At 34.8% G+C, this 25,871-nt stretch overlaps 1 protein-coding gene across 1 annotated transcript; it reads left to right on the top strand.

Annotated features, from left to right (window-relative positions):
* LOC117318352 (transcription factor 25-like) lies at positions 1-25,141 on the top strand (the record flags this gene model as incomplete). The annotated part of the gene is made up of 15 exons (XM_033873355.1): positions 1-231; positions 2,212-2,358; positions 4,616-4,743; positions 4,839-4,904; positions 5,313-5,404; positions 5,751-5,881; positions 9,989-10,088; positions 11,856-11,949; positions 12,409-12,501; positions 12,987-13,092; positions 14,679-14,786; positions 15,353-15,630; positions 16,035-16,125; positions 23,843-23,922; positions 25,069-25,141. Coding segments are annotated over exons 1-15 (1,767 nt in total), but the record flags the coding sequence as incomplete, so codon positions are not given.
* Positions 25,142-25,871: the final 730 nt, after the last annotated feature.

The raw sequence follows: 25,871 nt of genomic DNA, 5'->3' as shown, positions 1-25,871 counted from the left end.
TATGTCACTGTTGTGCAAGTGCTTGAACTGTCAACTTTCGTTTCAGCCAATATGTCGAGTCGAGCATTGAGAAAACTTCAAGGAAAGACACACCAGGAAATAGATCAGTTACCAGTTGTGAGTAACGAGTCAGGAGAAGAGAGTGACGGCACTGAAAACAACGAAAGCACAAGTAGGAAATCGAAGAAAAGCAAACCCACGAAAAATGTACCTCTAAATCCATTTGAACTGGTAAGTTCATATGTAACATGAGAATGAGAAAATGTAGCAGCCAGACCGGGGTTCGAACCCGGGACCCTCAGAACTCTAGACGGACACTCTACCCCTGAGCTACCTGGTCGCCGATGATTGACCCAGTTCAGTTCTACTACATTCCTCCCTCCTTTTTTTCCAAGTCTTCGCCCCCGGATATCGCCTTGCTAAGCATACTCCCAATGATTTAAACAAGGGTAGGCAAGCTCGCCAATTATGTAACAGGAGAAGGATAAAATGTAGCAGCCAGACCTGGGTTCGAACCTGGGACCCTCCAAACTATAGACGAACACTCTAATACCTGGTCGACGATGATAGACCCAGTCCAGTTTCGCTACATTCCTCCCTCCTTTTTCTCAAGTCTTCGCCCTCGAATACACACGAGACCCTTATACCATCACAGTGGGTATTTTAGTTGGGCTCCAATTATGTAACAAGAGAAGGAGAAAATATAGCAGCCAGACCAGGGTTCGAACCCGGACCCTCAGAACTCTAGACGGACACTGAGCTACCTGGTCGCCGATGATCGACCCAGTCCAGTTTCGCTACATTTATACACATAATGTGGAACTCTTTGTGTTTAATTGGCAATAGAATATCCGCCCATTAAGGGTGAAAAAAAGACTTTGCCTTCCATTGAGGAAATACTTACGTACTTAGTCTCTGGACGACGGACGGACGATTTCTGATCTATATAGAATGTCTTTTCTGACAGTGACACCCCCTAGCTGCGATAACGTAGCTGGCAGAACGATAAAACCAAAAATCCCCAAAAGACCAACAAACATCTCATAACCACACACATTACCTGTTAACATTATTAGAAATTGATATGTATATGTTAAATATGATAAGTTAACAGATAACCTCTTTGGTCTTTCATCATTGTTGTGGCATCATGTGTATGGAATAAACATGATATCAGCTGGATACCTATAGTTCTTTCTTATCTTTCTACATTGTCGGTTTTATTGTATGACTTTGATTGTTAGAGTTATTTCTCTCACTGTCAAAACTCTACTCGCCGATAAGTCAACAAAGAAGTTATCAAAAGCTGTGTAGAGATAGTAATAAAGTTTTCAGGGGGGATTGCAACTAGTTTATTATTTTGTACATAACACAGAAACATAAGAGGGTCGAGTACAATCCCTGGGGCGACTGCCTACTCTACTCTGGCTGTTCTATATGAGGTCTTAGCTCACCTTTGTGCAATGGTAGATCAGCGACATGGTAAACCTCTAACATTATTGGAGTATCTGGCCCCCAATACCAGACCTTAGACATTTTGACAGAAAAACATTTATCAAATAAATATTGATCACCTGGTAAACACCAGAGGAAACTTCGCTATGGTGTAACCCTCTCTATACACTATAATAGGGATATTAAATTGGACTGTGTCATCCATCTGCCTGTGTCCAAGATTTTGACTTGGCAAATCCTTCATATTGTCACAGTTTTCATCAAATTCCAACTTAATTTTTAACCATTTGGATGTAGCCTACTGATTTTATGTCAGTCATGCCCTTTTAGGTCTGATTGTAGACCTAATCTGGTCTGACCAACTGATTTAGTCATCAAACATATGTTTTGCACATGTCAAGTCAGTTTTACAGCCTAATTTGATTACAGATATGCCCATTTTACTACTATGATTTCAAACTGAACATTCTGTAGAAAGCTCCTAAAATTTTTCATCAAACTTTTTGAAACTTCATTGATATTATACTTAGCCCTTGTGTTTGAACATTTTCATAGCAGTGAGTCATCTTTACCTTTGTTTGTTAACAACTACAGTTTTCATACAAACTTTTTGAAATATTTGTGGTCACTGTGCACACTGAAGTTGGTCTGCTTACCATTGTTCTTCATATGTATTTTGTATTTATACGAAAAAAATAAAACCAAAACATTTCTCATCAGAAATTTTTCTGAACAATTGTATCTTGTACTCTGTAGTTGGAAGATGAAGATAACAATGAAGATGATATCAATGATGAAGAAGTTCTTCCGACAGAACAACCAGAAAACCAGACAGACACCAGAAAGAAGAAAAAGAAGAAAAAGAAGAAAAAACAAAAAGAAAAAGCAAACAAAGATGCTCATGTAAGTTAAACTGTGTCCACATAGTGGTAACAAGTTAACAGCTGTGTCTGGTAAAAATTGATGAGTTGGCAATAATTAAACATTTAGACTGAGTTGGCAATAATTAAACATTTAGACTGAGTTAGCAATAATTAAACATTTAGACTGAGTTAGCAATAATTAAACATTTAGACTGAGTTAGCAATAATTAAACATTTAGACTGAGTTAGCAATAATAGCAATAATTAAACATTTAGACTGAGTTAGCAATAATAGCAATAATTAAACATTTAGACTGAGTTAGCAATAATAAAACATTTAGACTGGGGAAAACAATACAACCAAATACGAATATAAAAATTCAACATTGTATTAACTCAATATTAAGGTTGACATTTAATATTGTATTGACTCACTAGAATGATTGTCAGCTGACAAGTTACATACAATATTGTATTAATTAATTGTAGGCTGACAATATACAATATTGTATTAACTCATTAATTGTAGGCTGACAATATACAATATTGCATTAACTCATTAGTTGTAGGCTGACAATATACAATATTGTATTTACTCATTAATTGTAGGCTGACAATATACAATATTGTATTAACTCATTAATTGTAGGCTGACAATATACAATATTGTATTAACTCATTAGTTGTAGGCTGACAATATACAATATTGCATTAACTCATTAATTGTAGGCTGACAATATACAATATTGTATTAACTCATTAGTTGTAGGCTGACAATATACAATATTGAATTAACTCAATAATTGTAGGCTGACAATATACAATGTTGTGTTAAGTCATTAGTTGTAGGCTGACATTATACAATATTGTATTAACTCATTAATTGTAGGCTGACAATATACAATATTGCATTAACTCATTAATTGTAGGCTGACAATATACAATATTGAATTAACTCAATAATTGTAGGCTGACAATATACAATGTTGTGTTAAGTCATTAGTTGTAGGCTGACATTATACAATATTGTATTAACTCATTAATTGTAGGCTGACAATATACAATATTGTATTAATAATTGTAGGCTGACAATATACAATATTGTATTCATTTATTGTAGGCTGACAATATACAATATTGTATGAATAATTGTAGGTTGACAATATACAATATTGTATGAAAAATTGTAGGTTGACAATATACAATATTGTATTAATAATTGTAGGCTGACAATATACAATATTGTATTAACTCATTAATTGTAGGCTGACAATATACAATATTGAATTAACTCAATAATTGTAGGCTGACAATATACAATGTTGTGTTAAGTCATTAGTTGTAGGCTGACATTATACAATATTGTATTAACTCATTAATTGTAGGCTGACAATATACAATATTGTATTAATAATTGTAGGCTGACAATATACAATATTGTATTCATTTATTGTAGGCTGACAATATACAATATTGTATGAATAATTGTAGGTTGACAATATACAATATTGTATGAAAAATTGTAGGTTGACAATATACAATATTGTATTAATAATTGTAGGCTGACAATATACAATATTGTATTAACTCATTAATTGTAGGCTGACAATATACAATATTGTATTAACTCATTAATTGTAGGTCGACAATATACAATGTTGTATGAATAATTGTAGGTTGACAATATACAATATTGTATGAAAAATTGTAGGTTGACAATATACAATATTGTATTAACTCATCTAATTGTAGGCTGACATTATACAAAATTGTATTAATAATTGTAGGCTGACAATATACAATATTGTATTAATTCATTTATTGTAGGCTGACATTATACAATATTGTATTAACTCATTAATTGTAGGCTGACAATATACAATATTGTGTTAACTCATTAATTGTAGGCTGACAATATACAATATTGTATTAACTCATTAATTGTAGGCTGACAATATACAATATTGTGTTAACTCATTAATTGTAGGCTGACAATATACAATATTGTATTAACTCATTAATTGTAGGCTGACAATATACAATATTGTATTAATAATTGTAGGCCGACAATATACAATATTGTATTAACTCAATAATTGTAGGCTGACAATATACAATATTGTATTAACTCATTAATTGTAGGCTGACAATATACAATATTGTATTAACTCATTACTTGTAGGTTGACAATATACAATATTGTATTAATAATTGTAGGTTGACAATATACAATATTGTATTATCTCTTTAATTGTAGGCTGACAATATACAATATTGTATTAACTCATTAATTGTAGGCTGAAGAAGACTTTGAGGACGATCTGATGCTGAGAGATGGAGCAAGAAACCCGGAGGACAATGGAGACATCCCATCCTCAACTCCTATCACACAAAAAATGAGAGCTCTTCTCTTTGTGGAACACAAGTATGTTATTTATTTACTTAGAAATTTGAAATGATACGTCTGCATTAGTTTGGACAGATGTTGTGTATAATCTTCTCACTGTGTTATATCTGTAGAAATCTGAACCCTGACAATGAGATGAGACGGATATTTGGCTCACGAGTTGTACAAGCGGAAAACAGGTATGGGAAATGGCTTTGTTACAAAAAGTATCCTATGTTATATTTGTGTTAATTTTAAAATTTCAACTGTAAAATGTTTCATTATCAAAATGATTTTATTATATTTGTAAAACTGTTAGTATTTATGGTTCCTGAATCTGACCTGTCATTATAAGATTGTGGATACCTGTAGTTTACAGCAGTAGTTCCCCGACAGTTTATTGTTAACTTTAGGTCGTTAGATTCCAGACCATTGTGATACATCTGTAGGATGGCTTCCAAGTAGATTTATCAGACTTTTCAGAAGTGATCAGTGTCTTTTGTGTAAACAAATGATGCTCTTGATTAAGTTGAAATTATAATTTATTCTTTGATACTGGGGTGAGATATCGTAAATAAATTTAACTATTAATGCTAATGTGGTTTCAGCCGTCGTCAGCGTCAACAACGAGGGAGGACGCGGCAGAAAGTCTCTTGGTTGACCACTCCTCGTGACAACTGGCCGCCGATGGGTAAAACTGGTCAGTATGATGTACTGTGGTGAGACTGGTCAGTGTTAGCTATTTATAGAATATTTCGTTCATTCTTATCAAAGTTAGGAGTACATAGTTCCTACAGTAACTGTACATGTTGTAGATTATCATTCACTGTCGGTGATAAAACCTATAAAACACGGACTCCTACATTACATTATTATCACTGTAGGATTGACCATGTCCTTACTGGAGACAATCCTACACTACATTGTTATCGCTGTAGGATTGACAATGTCCTTACTGGAGACAATCCTATATTACATTGTTATCGCTGTAGGATTGACCATGTCCTTACTGGAGACAATCCTACATAACATTGTTATCACTGTAGGATTGACAATGTCCTTACTGGAGACGAGAGCTGGCTGTCAGTATTTTACCTTTGAACACAGCCAGAGTTACCAGGATGTTGAGTTCCAGTTTTATGATGCTGTAGAATCTCTGAATCCCCAGAATATTGCAGTAAGTACATTTTATATATATACGAAACCATAACAGTAAGTACCTACATGTATATATACAAACTATAACAGTAAGTACCTACATGTATATATACAAACCATAACAGTAAGTACCTACATGTATATATATACACCCATAGCAGTAAGTACCTTTTATGTTTATACGAAACCATAGCAGTAAATACCTACATGTATATATACAAACTATAACAGTAAGTACCTACATGTATATATATACACCCATAGCAGTAAGTACATTTTATATTTATACGAAACCATTAAGTACCTACATGTATACAAACCATAGCAGTAAGTACCTACATGTATATATATATACACCCATAGCAGTAAGTACATTTTATGTTGATACGAAACCATTAAGTACCTACATGTATACAAACCAAAGCAGTAAGTACCTACATGTATATATATATACACCCATAGCAGTAAGTACATTTTATGTTTATACGAAACCATTAAGTACCTACATGTATACAAACCAAAGCAGTAAGTACATACATGTATATACAAACTATAGCAGTAAGTACCTACATGTATATATACAAAGCATAGCAGTAAGTACCTACATGTATATATACAAACCATAGCAGTAAGTACCTACATGTATATATATAAACCATAACAGTAAGTACCTACATGTATATACAAACCATAGCAGTAAGTACCTACATCTATACAAACCATAGCAGTAAGTACCTACATGTATATATATATATATACACCCATAGCAGTAAGTACATTTTATATTTATACAAAACCATAGCAGTAAGTACCTACATGTATATACAAACCATAACAGTAAGTACCTACCTGTATATATACAAAACCATAGCAGTAAGTACCTACATGTATACAAACCATAGCAGTAAGTACCTACATGTATATATAAACCATAGCAGTAAGTACCTACATGTATATATAAACCATAGCATTAAGTACCTACATATATACAAACCATAACAGTAAGTACCTACATGTATATATACAAAACCCTAGCAGTAAGTACCTACATGTATATATACAAAACCCTAGCAGTAAGTACCTACATGTATATACAAACCATAGCAGTAAGTACCTACATGTATATACAAACCATAGCAGTAAGTACCTACATGTATATACAAACCATAACAGTAAGTACCTACATGTATATATACAAAACCCTAGCAGTAAGTACCTACATGTATATACAAACCATAGCAGTAAGTACCTACATGTATATACAAACCATAACAGTAAGTACCTACCTGTATATATACAAAACCATAGCAGTAAGTACCTACATGTATACAAACCATAGCAGTAAGTACCTACATGTATATATAAACCATAGCAGTTAGTACCTACATGTATATATAAACCATAGCATTAAGTACCTACATATATACAAACCATAACAGTAAGTACCTACATGTATATATACAAAACCCTAGCAGTAAGTACCTACATGTATATATACAAACCCTAGCAGTAAGTACCTACATGTATATACAAACCATAACAGTAAGTACCTACATGTATATATACAAACCATAACAGTAAGTACCTACATGTATACAAACCATAGCAGTAAGTACCTACATGTATATATACAAACCCTAGCAGTAAGTACCTACATGTATATACAAACCATAGCAGTAAGTACCTACATGTATATACAAACCATAGCAGTAAGTACCTACATGTATATATACAAACCATAACAGTAAGTACCTACATGTATATATACAAACCCTAGCAGTAAGTACCTACATGTATATATACAAACCATAACAGTAAGTACCTACATGTATATATACAAACCATAACAGTAAGTACCTACATGTATATATACAAACCATAGCAGTAAGTACCTACATGTATATATACAAACCATAACAGTAAGTACCTACATGTATATATACAAACCATAGCAGTAAGTACCTACATGTATATATACAAACCATAACAGTAAGTACCTACATGTATATATACAAACCATAGCAGTAAGTACCTACATGTATATATACAAACCATAGCAGTAAGTACCTACATGTATATATACAAACCATAGCAGTAAGTACCTACATGTATATACAAACCCTAGCAGTAAGTACCTACATGTATATATAAACCATAGCAGTAAGTACCTACATGTATATATACAAACCATAGCAGTAAGTACCTACATGTATACAAACCATAGCAGTAAGGTACCTACATGTATATATAAACCATAGCATTAAGTACCTACATGTATACAAACCATAACAGTAAGTACCTACATGTATATACAAACCATAGCAGTAAGTACCTACATGTATATATACAAACCCTAGCAGTAAGTACCTACATGTATATATACAAACCATAGCAGTAAGTACCTACATGTATATACAAACCATAACAGTAAGTACCTACATGTATATATACAAACCATAGCAGTAAGTACCTACATGTATATATACAAACCATAGCAGTAAGTACCTACATGTATATACAAACCATAGCAGTAAGTACCTACATGTATATATACAAACCATAGCAGTAAGTACCTACATGTATATACAAACCATAGCAGTAAGTACCTACATGTATATATACAAACCCTAGCAGTAAGTACCTACATGTATATATAAACCATAGCAGTAAGTACCTACATGTATATATACAAACCATAGCAGTAAGTACCTACATGTATACAAACCATAGCAGTAAGGTACCTACATGTATATATAAACCATAGCATTAAGTACCTACATGTATACAAACCATAACAGTAAGTACCTACATGTATATACAAACCATAGCAGTAAGTACCTACATGTATATATACAAACCCTAGCAGTAAGTACCTACATGTATATATACAAACCATAGCAGTAAGTACCTACATGTATATACAAACCATAACAGTAAGTACCTACATGTATATATACAAACCATAGCAGTAAGTACCTACATGTATATATACAAACCATAGCAGTAAGTACCTACATGTATATACAAACCATAGCAGTAAGTACCTACATGTATATATACAAACCATAGCAGTAAGTACCTACATGTATATATACAAACCAAAGCAGTAAGTACCTACATGTATATACAAACCATAGCAGTAAGTACCTACATGTATATATACAAACCATAACAGTAAGTACCTACATGTATACAAACCATAGCAGTAAGTACCTACATGTATATATACAAACCCTAGCAGTAAGTACCTACATGTATATACAAACCATAGCAGTAAGTACCTACATGTATATACAAACCATAGCAGTAAGTACCTACATGTAAATATACAAACCATAACAGTAAGTACCTACATGTATATATACAAACCATAGCAGTAAGTACCTACATGTATATATACAAACCATAACAGTAAGTACCTACATGTATATATACAAACCATAGCAGTAAGTACCTACATGTATATATACAAACCATAGCAGTAAGTACCTACATGTATATATACAAACCATAGCAGTAAGTACCTACATGTATATATACAAACCATAGCAGTAAGTACCTACATGTATATATACAAACCATAACAGTAAGTACCTACATGTATATATACAAACCATAGCAGTAAGTACCTACATGTATACAAACCATAGCAGTAAGTACCTACATGTATATACAAACCATAGCAGTAAGTACCTACATGTATATATACAAACCATAACAGTAAGTACCTACATGTATATATACAAACCATAGCAGTAAGTACCTGCATGTATATATACAAACCATAGCAGTAAGTACCTACATGTATATATACAAACCATAGCAGTAAGTACCTACATGTATATACAAACCATAGCAGTAAGTACCTACATGTATATATACAAACCCTAGCAGTAAGTACCTACATGTATATACAAACCATAGCAGTAAGTACCTACATGTATATACAAACCCTAGCAGTAAGTACCTACATGTTTATATACAAACTATAGCAGTAAGTACCTTCATGTATATACATTTGTATAAACCATAGCAGTTATAACCTACATGTGCTTATCGATATATTAAGAACAGATATTTTGTCTGATGCCTTAATTGCCAGTGAGAGTGTATTGTCCCTATTCAGAACCTGATACAGCTTCATCCTTACCATGTGGCGGCGTTACTTCAGCTCAGCGAGGTGTTCCACATGGGGGAAGATGCCCAGGCCTCTGCAGAACTAATAGGTAACAAATGTTGTTAGTACAGGTAACAAATGTTGTTAGTACAGGTTACAGATGTCATCAGAACAGGTAACAGATGTCGTCAGAACAGGTAACAGATGTCATCAGAACAGGTAACAGATGTCGTCAGAACAGGTAACAGATGTCGTCAGAACAGGTAACAGATGTCGTCAGAACAGGTAACAGATGTCGTCAGAACAGGTAACAAATGTCGTCAGAACAGGTAACAGATGTCATCAGAACAGGTAACAGATGTCGTCAGAACAGGTAACAAATGTCGTCAGAACAGGTAACAGATGTCATCAGAACAGGTAACAGATGTCATCAGAACAGGTAACAAATGTCGTCAGAACAGGAAACAAATGTCGTCAGAACAAGTAACAGATGTCGTCAGAACAGGTAACAGATGTCGTCAGAACAGGTAACAGATGTCATCCGAACAGGTAACAAATGTCGTCAGAACAGGTAACAGATGTCGTCAGAACAGGTAACAGATGTCATCAGAACAGGTAACAGATGTCGTCAGAACAGGTAACAGATGTCATCAGAACAGGTAACAGATGTCATCAGAACAGGTAACAGATGTCGTCAGAACAGGTAACAGATGTCATCAGAACAGGTAACAAATGTCGTCAGAACAGGTAACAGATGTCATCAGAACAGGTAACAGATGTCGTCAGAACAGGTAACAGATGTCATCAGAACAGGTAACAAATGTCGTCAGAACAGGTAACAGATGTCATCAGAACAGGTAACAGATGTCGTCAGAACAGGTAACAGATGTCATCAGAACAGGTAACAAATGTCGTCAGAACAGGTAACAGATGTCATCAGAACAGGTAACAGATGTCGTCAGAACAGGTAACAGATGTCATCAGAACAGGTAACAAATGTCGTCAGAACAGGTAACAGATGTCATCAGAACAGGTAACAGATGTCGTCAGAACAGGTAAGAAACGTCATCAGAACAGGTAACAAATGTCGTCAGAACAGGAAACAAATGTCGTCAGAACAAGTAACAGATGTCGTCAGAACAGGTAACAGATGTCGTCAGAACAGGTAACAGATGTCATCCGAACAGGTAACAAATGTCGTCAGAACAGGTAACAGATGTCGTCAGAACAGGTAACAGATGTCGTCAGAACAGGTAACAGATGTCATCAGAACAGGTAACAGATGTCATCAGAACAGGTAACAGATGTCGTCAGAACAGGTAACAGATGTCATCAGAACAGGTAACAAATGTCGTCAGAACAGGTAACAGATGTCGTCAGAACAGGTAAGAAACGTCATCAGAACAGGTAACAGATGTCGTCAGAACAGGTAACAGATGTCGTCACAACAGGTAAGAAACATCATAACCCTAACCCAATTAATAAGGAGATATTATGGTAATCAGTTTGTGCATGTGTGTATCCCTCTATCTATGATAAGCTGATACTTGTATTGGATATCTGATAAACCCTGGGCCGATTTATTTTATTGAGGGTGGGGGTGGAGGTGTTATGTGAACCTCTGCTCTCTTTGCTTTACCATTAATAGGAACTTGGCAATAATACATCATACAATGATGGTTGTCACAATACCACTGACACTGATCTCTTGTTGAACATCGCATCACAAAATGTACAATCAGATTACCACAAAAAGATTGTTTTTAGTAATATAACCTGCTTGCACTTTAGAGTGTCATGGAACAAAATATCTACCAATATGACATTGTGCAGATTGATACTTAAGTTTAATATTTCCAATTTATTGCTGTTTCAGAGAGAGCCTTGCTGTCGTGTGAACTCTCCTTCCATCCTGTATTTAGCCTTACCACGGGGACGTGTCGTCTTGACTTTAAACGATCTGAGAACAGGTATAAACATCATACTACATTGAATGTTTGTAAGATTTAAGGGAAAAATTCCTTCCTCTTAGATAACTATAGTTTGTTCAAACGGATGACCTTGACTTTCATTCAAGGTCACAGGGGTCAAATATAGTAAAATCTTTGAACGACTTCTTCTTGATAACCAAAGGCCCAGAGACCAAATATAAGGTATGAAGCATGCTGGGATGAAGGGCTACCAAGTTTGTTCAAATGGATGACCTTGATTTTCGTTCAAGGTCACAGGGGGCCAAATGTGCTAAAATATATCAAAACTCAGGTGGCTGTTAAGGCCCATGGGCCTCTTGTTTTTAATAATCATCTCTTTAAAAAAATCAACAAATACTAACTACACCATACACCTGAATTTGATGTTTGAGTGTACTATCATAGTCCTGTAGATAATGAAGTACACAGTACACTAATAGCTAATCTTTCCTTTTTCAGGCCATTTTTCCTGGCATTATTTAAACATCTCTCCATTGTTGGTCAGAAGGGATGTAATAAGACCGCCCTTGAGTTCTGTAAACTCCTCCTCAGGTGAGTTTTTGTGTATAATGTAGTGACCACCTTTTGTACATTTATAATGTATGTTACATTTTACGGGTCATTGACTGATTAGTGTGTCATTATGTTTGATTTACTGATAATTGTTGTATCCCTTTGAGGATTTTGGTGATACTTGACTATTATTTTATCTGACCGCTTCATTGTCAATCAAAGAGAATTATGTTTCTGTGTTTAATTCCTTTTTAAACCATAAAAAATAAAGTATGGACATACTGGAGGGAAAACCGATGTTGTTATGTAGATGCCCCCATACCTTTACACCTCCAATCAGGATACATTGTATGTACCTGGTCACCTAGTTAGTTAAATTGAGAGAATGTTAGCACTGCAACACTGAGTCACTCGTTCAAAAAAATTATAACAAGTCATAATAACTTGACTTAATAAATTTATAATGAAACATGAAAAATGTTATTTGAAGTAATTTTCTGTGATAAACCTTTTCATTACGTCAGCCTGGAACCAGAGATGGACCCCATGTGTGTTCTACTGATGATTGACTTCTACGCCCTCAGGGCCCAGGAGTTCTCCTTCCTAGTTCGTCTGTACCAGGAGTGGGAGGTAGGTCCTGACCACAGATTTGTGTGGAATAGTAACAGTACATACCACAGTGTCCATAGGTCCTCACCACAGATTTGTGAGGAATACTACATACCACAGTGTCCATAGGTCCTCACCACAGATTTGTGAGAAATAGTAATAGTACATACCACAGTGTCCATAGGTCCTCACCACAGATTTGTGAGAAATAGTAACAGTACATACCACAGTGTCCATAGGTCCTCACCACAGATTTGTGAGGAATACTACATACCACAGTGTCCATAGGTCCTCACCACAGATTTGTGGGGAATAGTAACACTACATACCACAGTGTCCATAGGTCCTCACCACAGATTTGTGTGGAATAGTAACAGTACATACCACAGTGTCCATAGGTCCTCACCACAGATTTGTGAGGAATAGTAACAGTACATACCACAGTGTCCATAGGTCCTCACCACAGATCTTTGAGGAATAGTAACAGTACATACCACAGTGTCCATAGGTCCTCACCACAGATTTGTGTGGAATAATAACAGTACAATATACCACAGTGTCCATAGGTCCTCACCACAGATTTGTGGGGAATAGTAACACTACATACCACAGTGTCCATAGGTCCTCACCACAGATTTGTGAGGAATACTACATACCACAGTGTCCATAGGTCCTCACCACAGAATTGTGAGAGATAGTAATAGTACATACCACAGTGTCCATAGGTCCTCACCACAGATTTGTGAGGAATAGTAACAGTACATACCACAGTGTCCATAGGTCCTCACCACAGATTTGTGTGGAATAATAACAGTACATACCACAGTGTCCATAGGTCCTCACCACAGATTTGTGGGGAATAGTAACAGTACATACCACAGTGTCCATAGGTCCTCACCACAGATTTGTGAGGAATAGTAACAGTACATACCACAGTGTCCATAGGTCCTCACCACAGATTTGTGGGGAATAGTAACAGTACATACCACAGTGTCCATAGGTCCTCACCACAGATTGTACATTACAAACACAGTAAATGAGATACAGCACCAGTATAAGTTACAGTGGTAGCTCATTAATCTGTCCATATCTGTATCGGTCATTCTGCTCACTAAGTGTGTGTCAATGTGGCGGTATTTCCTCTTCTTTGGTCAAGGTTTATATATAATTACCTCCTGTTGAAAGCTGGATCATCTTGGCTTCATTAGTAGTTTAGCTGATTCAAACAGTCAAGTGACTCTATGCAGTGGTGCAGTGATTGTTTTCCATCTTTCCGTCTGTCGAAAATAAAGTACCTGTACCTTTATTCAAGATCACAGGGGTGAACTTTGTTAAACACGCAAACATTTCTTCTGGTTAATTAAGGCCTAGAATCTAAATATTTGGTGGGTTTTTATAATAACACCTGACAAAAGGGAAATTACCTTGGCACATGTTGAAAAACTGAAGGGCAGGGAATTAAATTCATCAGAGAAGTGGAAACCAGATGAGTGATGCATGCCCATTGGGCCTCTTGTATTATTTCTGTTTAGATTTATAAAAATATTGTAAATATTGTATAAGTGTAGAACTGCTGTCATACTTTATTTCTTGTTCAACCTTTACAGGCTCACAGAAACCTTACTCAACTTCCAAACTTTGCATTTTCGGTACCATTGGCCATGTTTTTCCTGGCAACAAGTCAAGAAGAGGAGCCCAGTAAGGCTGATGCTATGGTGAGTCTAGATAATGTGTATATAATAACAACCCATGTTAACACATTTTACACATAACTTACACATTTTGAAGAAATAGCTCAAAAATATTTGCATTGAACATGAGCGTGATCTGAAGTGACAGGTCAGTGTCACTGTTACCAAAAATAACTTTTATATTTACAGATAAATTCTAAAAAAATATCTATATCACAGATATTTTTCTATACCTTGCAAAAGTAAGAATATTGGCTATTTATTGGCTCATAATTTGTGAGGTAAATGCTGTTAAAAGTTGATTTTCACCAGTAGTGTTTTATACCAGCTAGGGATCAATGACTATTGTTATGAATAATGACTTTATACTTCACTTCCTCTATCTCTCACCAGAGGTTAGGGGCTATTGACAGACCTCGGTTAATTCCTTTAGTTTGCCTTCATATTGAAACTGTGTTATGGATTGTCTCTGCAGAAAATTGTGCTCAATATCTGTTTTATGATTGTTTCAAATCATTTCTGATTTAAACATTCCTCTGGTGAATATGATTTGATATATTGGAGTACATTTATTGTGTATTGTTGTACAGCTACAGGACTCACTGATGATGTTCCCTGGGTTACTTCATCCCCTCCTGGACAAGTGCAATGTGAACCCTGACCCTCAAGTCTCTAGTCACGCCTTCTTTGGCCCAGACTCACAATACAGCCAGCCTCCTGCTCTGAAACAGCTGATAGGTCTCTATATAGGTCGCTGTAACTCATGCTGGAAGCAGCCAGAGGTGTTGGAGTGGCTGGAGCGCAATGTCAAGGTCGTACTACAGCGAGTAGAGGACAAGGATAGTATGGTAGAACAGTGTCGAGTCAAGTGAGTCTCTTCCTGTCCCCATTCTACACCTGATGTTATTGTGAATGATGAAATCATATCTGACCCAGTATTCTACACGTCTATTACCCTTAAACATTGTATTAAACAACAATATTATATGCAAATTTTAACTTTATAAATATATCATTTATATATAATGATATACATGTGGATAGTGTGTTATTCAAATCCCTGTCTGATACAATAACAATATATATAAATCAGAGAAGTTTGTAATATGATGGTATATCTGCCGTTATATACCAGTATGTTAAAGTTTGTAATATGATGGTATATCTGCCGTTATATACCAGTATGTTAAAGTTTGTAATATGATGGTACTGTATATCTGCCGTTATGTATCAGTATGTCACATCATCTTCTACAAATGATATTTCTTACAGACGCCTCTCACGGTACCAAGGCACTCCTCGTAACATCCTCAGACATATCCTTATATCAGAGGTCAAGGACGCAACAGCAGCCCTTCCTCCGGTAAGTCTTATGGAGTTTACTCCCTCCGTTAAGTCTGATGAAGGTGATCTTGGTTATTTACTCCCATCGGTAAGTCTAATGGAGTTTACTCCCTCCGGTAAGTCTGATGGAGTTTACTCCCTCCGGTACGTCTGATGGAGTTTACTCCCTCCGGTAAGTCTGATGGAGTTTACTCCCTCTGGTAAGTCTGATGGAGTTTACTCCCTCCGGTAAGTCTAATGGAGTTTACTCCCTCCGGTAAGTCTGATGAAGTTGATCTTGGTTATTTACTCCCTCTGGTAAGTCTGATGGAGTTTACTCCCTCCGGTAAGTCTGATGAAGTTGATCTTGGTTATTTACTCCCTCCGGTACGTCTGATGGAGTTTACTCCCTCTGGTAAGTCTGATGGAGTTTACTCCCTCTGGTAAGTCTGATGGAGTTTACTCCCTCCGGTAAGTCTGATGGAGTTTACTCCCTCTGGTAAGTCTGATGGAGTTTACTCCCTCCGGTAAGTCTAATGGAGTTTACTCCCTCCGGTAAGTCTGATGGATTTAACTCCCTCCAGTAAGTCTGATGGAGTTGATCTTGGTAATTTACTCCCTTCGGTAAGTCTGATGGAGTTTACTCCCTCTGGTAAGTGTGATGGAGTTTACTCCCTTTGGTAAGTGTGATGGAGTTTACTCCCTCCAGTAAGTCTGATGGAGTTTAACTCCCTCCAGTAAGTCTGATGGAGTTGATCTTGGTTATTTACTCCCTTCGGTAAGTCTGATGGAGTTTACTCCCTCTGGTAAGTCTGATGGAGTTTACTCCCTTTGGTAAGTGTGATGGAGTTTACTCCCTCCAGTAAGTCTGATGGAGTTTACTCCCTCTGGTAAGTCTGATGGAGTTTACTCCCTCCGGTAAGTCTAATGGAGTTTACTCCCTCCGGTAAGTCTGATGGATTTAACTCCCTCCAGTAAGTCTGATGGAGTTGATCTTGGTTATTTACTCCCTTCGGTAAGTCTGATGGAGTTTACTCCCTCTGGTAAGTCTGATCGAGTTTACTCCCTCCGTTAAGTCTAATGGAGTTTACTCCCTCCGGTAAGTCTGATGGAGTCTATCATGGTTATTTACTCCCTTCGGTAAGTCTGATAGAGTTTACTCCCTCCGGTAAGCCTAATGGAGTTTACTCCCTCCGGTAAGTCTGATAGAGTTGATCTTGGTTAATTACTCCCTTCGGTAAGTCTGATAGAGTTTACTCCCTCCGGTAAGCCTAATGGAGTTTACTCCCTCCGGTAAGTCTGATAGAGTTGATCTTGGTTAATTACTCCCTTCGGTAAGTCTGATGGAGTTGATCTTGGTTAATTACTCCCTCCGGTAAGTCTGATAGAGTTGATCTTGGTTAATTACTCCCTTCGGTAAGTCTGATAGAGTTGATCTTGGTTAATTACTCCCTTCGGTAAGTCTGATGGAGTTTACTCCCTCCGGTAAGTCTGATGTAGTTGATCTTGTTTATTTACTCCCTCCGGTAAGCCTAATGGAGTTTACTCCCTCCGATAAGTCTGATGGAGTTGATCTTGGTTATTTACTCCCTCCGGTAAGTCTGATGGAATTTACTTCCTCCGATAAGTCTGATGGAGTTGATCTTGGTTATTTACTCCCTCCGGTAAGTCTGATGGAGTTTACTCCCTCTGGTAAGTGTGATGGAGTTTACTCCCTCCGGTAGGTCTGATAGAGTTTACTCCCTCCGGTATGTCTGATGGAGTTTACTCCCTCCGGTAAGTCTGATGGAGTTAACTCCCTCTGGTACGTCTGATGGAGTTTACTCCCTCCGGTAAGTCTGATGGAGTTTACTCCCTCCGGTAAGTCTGATGGAGTTTACTCCCTCCGGTAGGTCTGATAGAGTTTACTCCCTCTGGTACGTCTGATGGAGTTTACTCCCTCCGGTAAGTCTGATGGAGTTTACTCCCTCCGGTAAGTCTGATGGAGTTTACTCCCTCCGGTACGTCTGATGGAGTTTACTCCCTCCGGTAAGTCTGATGGAGTTTACTCCCTCCAGTAAGTCTGATGGAGTTTACTCCCTCCGGTAAGTCTGATGGAGTTTACTCCCTCCGGTAAGTCTGATGGAGTTTATCTTGGTTATTTACTCCCTCCAGTATGTCTGATGGAGTTTACTCCCTCCGGTACGTCTGATGGAGTTTACTCCCTCCGGTAAGTCTGATGGAGTTTACTCCCTCCAGTAAGTCTGATGGAGTTTACTCCCTCTGGTAAGTCTGATGGAGTTTATCTTGGTTATTTACTCCCTCCAGTAAGTCTGAGTATTTATTTATCATTTGGATTCAGGTTGAAATACTTGTAAAAACACTTCCTATAATCGAAGTTTACCACAGTGACTCTAATTACACATTACATTGAAAAGAAAATGTAGTATTGACTTCATAAAACAGGACGTACTGATTTATTGATGAATGTTCAGTTATTGAAAGATTGGTATGAAATTATATATACAGCTGTATTACTGAAATCAACAGATTGAACAAGTTTTTTCAGGATCGGATGTCTTAGTGACTTCAGTAGATACTATATTGTTTTATTTTTACACTGTTTACTTACTTGTTTTGTACACGACATTGTTTATTTATTTGTTTGTTATGTACAGGACATGGTTTATTTGTTTGTTTGTTATGTACAGGACATTGTTGATTTGTTTGTTTTGTACAGGACATTGTTTATTTGTTTGTTTTGTACAGGACATTGTTTATTTGTTTGTTTTGTACAGGACATCGTTTATTTACTTGTTTTGTACAGGACATTGTTTATTTGTTTGTTATGTACAGGACATTGTTTGTTTGTTTGTTTTGTACAGAACATTGTTTATTTACTTGTTATGTACAGGACATTGTTTATTTGTTTGTTTTGTACAGGACATTGTTTGTTTGTTTGTTTTGTACAGAACATTGTTTATTTACTTGTTATGTACAGGACATTGTTTATTTGTTTGTTTTGTACAGGACATTGTTTATTTGTTTGTTTTGTACAGGACATTGTTTGTTTGTTTGTTTTGTACAGGACATTGTTTATTTGTTTGTTATGTACAGGACATTGTTTATTTGTTTGTTTGTTTTGTACAGGACATTGTTTGTTTGTTTGTTTTGTACAGAACATTGTTTATTTACTTGTTATGTACAGGACATTGTTTATTTGTTTGTTATGTACAGGACATTGTTTATTTGTTTGTTTTGTACAGGACATTGTTTATTTGTTTGTTTGTTATGTACAGGACATTATTTGTTTATTTGTTTGTTATGTACAGAACATTGTTTATTTACTTGTTATGTACAGGACATTGTTTATTTGTTTGTTATGTACAGGACATTGTTTATTTGTTTGTTTTGTATAGGACATTGTTTATTTGTTTGTTATGTACAGGACATTGTTTGTTTGTTTGTTATGTACAGGACATTGTTTATTTACTTGTTTTGTACAGGACATTGTTTGTTTGTTTGTTTTGTACAGGACATTGTTTATTTGTTTGTTTTGTACAGGACATTGTTTATTTGTTTGTTTGTTATGTACAGGACATTGTTTATTTGTTTGTTATGTACAGGACATTGTTTATTTGTTTGTTTTGTACAGGACATTGTTTATTTGTTTGTTTTGTACAGGACATTGTTTATTTGTTTGTTTGTTTTGTACAGGACATTGTTTGTTTGTTTGTTTGTTTGTTTTGTACAGGACATTGTTTATTTGTTTGTTTGTTTTGTACAGGACATTGTTTATTTGTTTGTTTGTTATGTACAGGACATTGTTTATTTGTTTGTTATGTACAGGACATTGTTTATTTGTTTGTTTTGTACAGGACATTGTTTGTTTGTTTGTTTTGTACAGGACATTGTTTATTTGTTTGTTTTGTACAGGACATTGTTTGTTTACTTGTTTTGTACAGAACATTGTTTATTTACTTGTTATGTACAGGACATTGTTTATTTGTTTGTTTTGTACAGGACATTGTTTGTTTGTTTGTTTTGTACAGAACATTGTTTATTTACTTGTTATGTACAGGACATTGTTTATTTGTTTGTTTTGTACAGGACATTGTTTATTTGTTTGTTTTGTACAGGACATTGTTTATTTACTTGTTTTGTACAGGACATTGTTTATTTGTTTGTTTGTTTTGTACAGGACATTGTTTATTTGTTTGTTTTGTACAGGACATTGTTTATTTGTTTGTTTTGTACAGGACATTGTTTGTTTACTTGTTTTGTACAGGACATTGTTTATTTGTTTGTTTTGTACAGGACATTGTTTGTTTACTTGTTTTGTACAGGACATTGTTTGTTTACTTGTTTTGTACAGGACATTGTTTATTTGTTTGTTTTGTACAGGACATTGTTTGTTTGTTTGTTATGTACAGGACATTGTTTGTTTGTTTGTTATGTACAGGACATTGTTTGTTTGTTTGTTTGTTATGTACAGGACATTGTTTATTTGTTTGTTATGTACAGGACATTGTTTGTTTGTTTGTTATGTACAGGACATTGTTTATTTGTTTGTTATGTACAGGACATTGTTTGTTTACTTGTTTTGTACAGGACATTGTTTATTTGTTTGTTTTGTACAGGACATTGTTTGTTTGTTTGTTTGTTATGTACAGGACATTGTTTATTTGTTTGTTATGTACAGGACATTGTTTGTTTGTTTGTTATGTACAGGACATTGTTTATTTGTTTGTTATGTACAGGACATTGTTTATTTGTTTGTTATGTACAGGACATTGTTTGTTTGTTTGTTTGTTATGTACAGGACATTGTTGATTTGTTTGTTATGTACAGGACATTGTTTATTTATTTGTTTTGTACAGGACATTGTTTATTTGTTTGTTTTGTACAGGACATTGTTTATTTGTTTGTTATGTACAGGACATTGTTTGTTTGTTTGTTATGTACAGGACATTGTTTATTTGTTTGTTATGTACAGGACATTGTTTATTTACTTGTTTGTTTTGTACAGGACATTGTTTATTTGTTTGTTATGTACAGGACATTGTTTATTTGTTTGTTATGTACAGGACATTGTTTGTTTGTTTGTTTTGTACAGGACATTGTTTATTTATTTGTTTGTTTTGTACAGGACATTGTTTATTTGTTTGTTATGTACAGGACATTGTTTATTTGTTTGTTATGTACAGGACATTGTTTATTTGTTTGTTATGTACAGGACATTGTTTATTTGTTTGTTATGTACAGGACATTGTTTGTTTGTTTGTTTGTTATGTACAGGACATTGTTTATTTGTTTGTTATGTACAGGACATTGTTTATTTGTTTGTTATGTACAGGACATTGTTTATTTACTTGTTTGTTTTGTACAGGACATTGTTTATTTGTTTGTTATGTACAGGACATTGTTTATTTGTTTGTTATGTACAGGACATTGTTTGTTTGTTTGTTTTGTACAGGACATTGTTTATTTATTTGTTTGTTTTGTACAGGACATTGTTTATTTGTTTGTTATGTACAGGACATTGTTTATTTGTTTGTTATGTACAGGACATTGTTTGTTTGTTTGTTTGTTATGTACAGGACATTGTTTATTTGTTTGTTTTGTACAGGACATTGTTTATTTGTTTGTTATGTACAGGACATTGTTTATTTGTTTGTTTTGTACAGGACATTGTTTATTTGTTTGTTTTGTACAGGACATTGTTTGTTTGTTTGTTATGTACAGGACATTGTTTATTTGTTTGTTTTGTACAGGACATTGTTTATTTGTTTGTTTTGTACAGGACATTGTTTGTTTGTTTGTTATGTACAGGACATTGTTTATTTGTTTGTTTTGTACAGGACATTGTTTATTTGTTTGTTATGTACAGGACATTGTTTGTTTATTTATTGTTTTGTACAGGACATTGTTTATTTGTTTGTTTTGTACAGGACATTGTTTATTTGTTTGTTTTGTACAGGACATTGTTTGTTTGTTTGTTTTGTACAGGACATTGTTTATTTGTTTGTTATGTACAGGACATTGTTTATTTACTTGTTTTGTACAGGACATTGTTTATTTGTTTGTTTTGTACAGGACATTGTTTATTTGTTTGTTTGTTATGTACAGGACATTGTTTATTTGTTTGTTATGTACAGGACATTGTTTATTTATTTGTTTTGTACAGGACATTGTTTATTTGTTTGTTATGTACAGGACATTGTTTATTTGTTTGTTTGTTTTGTACAGGACATTGTTTGTTTGTTTGTTATGTACAGGACATTGTTTATTTGTTTGTTTTATACAGGACGTTGTTTATTTGTTTGTTTTGTACAGGACATTGTTTATTTGTTTGTTTTGTACAGGACATTGTTTGTTTGTTTGTTATGTACAGGACATTGTTTGTTTGTTTGTTATGTACAGGACATTGTTTGTTTATTTGTTTGTTTTGTACAGGACATTGTTTATTTATTGTTTTGTACAGGACATTGTTTGTTTGTTTGTTATGTACAGGACATTGTTTATTTGTTTGTTTTGTACAGGACATTGTTTGTTTGTTTGTTTTGTACAGGACATTGTTTATTTGTTTGTTATGTACAGGACATTGTTTATTTGTTTGTTTTGTACAGGACATTGTTTATTTATTTGTTTGTTTTGTACAGGACATTGTTTATTTGTTTGTTATGTACAGGACATTGTTTATTTGTTTGTTATGTACAGGACATTGTTTATTTGTTTGTTTTGTACAGGACATTGTTTATTTATTTGTTATGTACAGGACATTGTTTGTTTGTTTGTTATGTACAGGACATTGTTTGTTTGTTTGTTATGTACAGGACATTGTTTATTTGTTTGTTTTGTACAGGACATTGTTTATTTATTGTTTTGTACAGGACATTGTTTATTTACTTGTTATGTACAGGACATTGTTGATTTGTTTGTTTTGTACAGGGCATTGTTTATTTGTTTGTTTTGTACAGGACATTGTTTGTTTGTTTGTTATGTACAGGACATTGTTTGTTTGTTTGTTATGTACAGGACATTGTTTATTTGTTTGTTTTGTACAGGACATTGTTTATTTGTTTGTTATGTACAGGACATTGTTTATTTGTTTGTTTTGTACAGGACATTGTTTGTTTGTTTGTTTTGTACAGGACATTGTTTATTTATTGTTTTGTACAGGACATTGTTTATTTGTTTGTTTTGTACAGGACATTGTTTGTTTACTTGTTTTGTACAGGACATTGTTTGTTTGTTTGTTTTGTACAGGACATTGTTTATTTATTTGTTTTGTACAGGACATTGTTTATTTGTTTGTTATGTACAGGACATTGTTTGTTTATTTGTTTGTTTTGTACAGGACATTGTTTATTTATTTGTTTGTTATGTACAGGACATTGTTCATTTGTTTGTTTTGTACAGGACATTGTTTATTTATTTGTTTTGTACAGGACATTGTTTGTTTGTTTGTTTTATACAGGACATTGTTTGTTTGTTTGTTTTGTACAGGACATTGTTTATTTGTTTGTTTGTTTTGTACAGGACATTGTTTATTTGTTTGTTTTGTACAGGACATTGTTTATTTATTTGTTTGTTTTGTACAGGACATTGTTTATTTGTTTGTTATGTACAGGACATTGTTTATTTGTTTGTTTTGTACAGGACATTGTTTGTTTGTTTGTATTGTACAGGACATTGTTTATTTGTTTGTTATGTACAGGACATTGTTGATTTGTTTGTTTTGTACAGGACATTGTTTATTTGTTTGTTATGTACAGGACATTGCCAACACTACAGTTCTGAGCTATGATCCCCTACCTCCTGTGGACTCTGTGTGTGGCTATGACAGGCCTGCCAGGTGAGCACCATCAGATAATTAATTGCAGTTTTAATGATACAAACTGTTTTAAGTATGTTCTGTTTCTATATAAATATTGAGAAGGCTGTCAGATATCTAAGCAGATTGTACAGTATTGTAATCACAAAACATTTGTTTCCGTATATTAAGTTCTATTTTTGTCTGAAATGCATCATGGGAATATATTCTTTGGAAACAAAAAAACATTTATTCATGATGGTGGGGGCCGCAGTGGCCGAGTGGTTAAGGTGTACCGACACTTTAACACTAGCCCTCCACCTCTGGGTTGCGAGTTCGAAACCTACGTGGGGCAGTTGCCAGGTACTGACCGCAGGCCGGTGGTTTTTCTCCGGGTACTCCGGCTTTCCTCCACCTTCTAACCTGGCATGTCCTTAAATGACCCTTGCTGTTAATAGGACGTTAAACAAAAACAAACATTCATAATGGTGTAATAGGAAGGAGTAATGAAAATACCTGGCCCATACTGGGCTTTGAACTAGCGAACTCAAGGCAAAACATCCTACCTGGCTGAAGGGAAATCCCTGCTAGTCTGAGCTGGTAAGGTGAACTTATACTCTCTACGTTTACAATAGTGATTAGTTGAGATGTTTAGTTATCTCTCAAAAGACAAATTTGAAACACCTGGGACATGCTTTTTATACAACAATCAAATTGGATGGAGTATTATGGTATGTCCATCTGTCCATCCGTCCGTCTGGGGCTGCGATAACTCAGTTGGTTAGAGTGCCAGTTACATAACCTCAGGTGAAGATCCGAGGTACATGGCTGATCCTCCCAAACTGTGTCTGTTTCTCAGGAAGGTGAGAAACTGCCCGGTGTTTGCTGTCGCGGTTGTGACCTTGGGTAAAACACTTTACCCTAATTGCTCTGGATGACTTGCATCAGACCTCTAAGTTTTTGGTGCAAATGTTGAAAGGCATCAGTAAACTAAGAAGTGTGCTAGGGTTCAGGTAACTATGGGGGTTAAATATCATATCTTGGAGTTTGAATAAATAATTTTGTTTTTTTTTTGGTAAAAAGAGTCTTTTTATCTTTTTAATAACATTGGACAAGTACTTTTTATGCCAAATCTAATATTAAGTTTTTGGTACAAGTGTTTGATTATCTAACATGATTGTTTTACAGGCGAAGGGCAGTAGAAGATGCAGGTGCCTTGTCAACATTTTTCCGATCATTGATGCCAAACTTTAACATTGATGTATGTATTGCCAAGTCAAAGTTCATAAATATTATCCGTAATACAGCTTTAAATCACAGTACATATCTTAAGTTAAGGCTAAGAGCCCAATTCTAGCAGTAACAACTGTATATCCCAAAATATTATGAATGTTTAACAAAATCATCACAAGTAGTTACGGTAATATTATTATATTCCCGACCTGTACAAGGATATATATATTATAGGTAGTTACGGTAATGTTTATTCCCGACCTGTACAAGGATATATATATTATAGGTAGTTTACGGTAATGTTTATTCCCGACCTGTACAAGGATATATATATTATAGGTAGTTTACGGTAATGTTTATTCCCGACCTGTACAAGGATATATATATATATATTATAGGTAGTTTACGGTAATGTTTATTCCCGACCTGTACAAGGATACATATATATATTATAGGTAGTTTACGGTAATGTTTATCCCCGACCTGTACAAGGATATATATATATATTATAGGTAGTTACGGTAATGTTTATTCCCGACCTGTACAAGGATATATATATATATTATAGGTAGTTTACGGTAATGTTTATCCCCGACCTGTACAAGGATATATATATATATTATATGTAGCTACGGTAATGTTTATTCCCGACCTGTACAAGGATATATATATATATTATAGGTAGTTTACGGTAATGTTTATTCCCGACCTGTACAAGGATATATATATTATAGGTAGTTTACGGTAATGTTTATTCC

This window comes from Pecten maximus, unplaced genomic scaffold (assembly GCF_902652985.1).
Source record: "Pecten maximus unplaced genomic scaffold, xPecMax1.1, whole genome shotgun sequence".
Lineage (NCBI taxonomy): Eukaryota > Metazoa > Mollusca > Bivalvia > Pectinida > Pectinidae > Pecten > Pecten maximus.
This window is presented reverse-complemented; position numbering and strand designations above follow the sequence as displayed.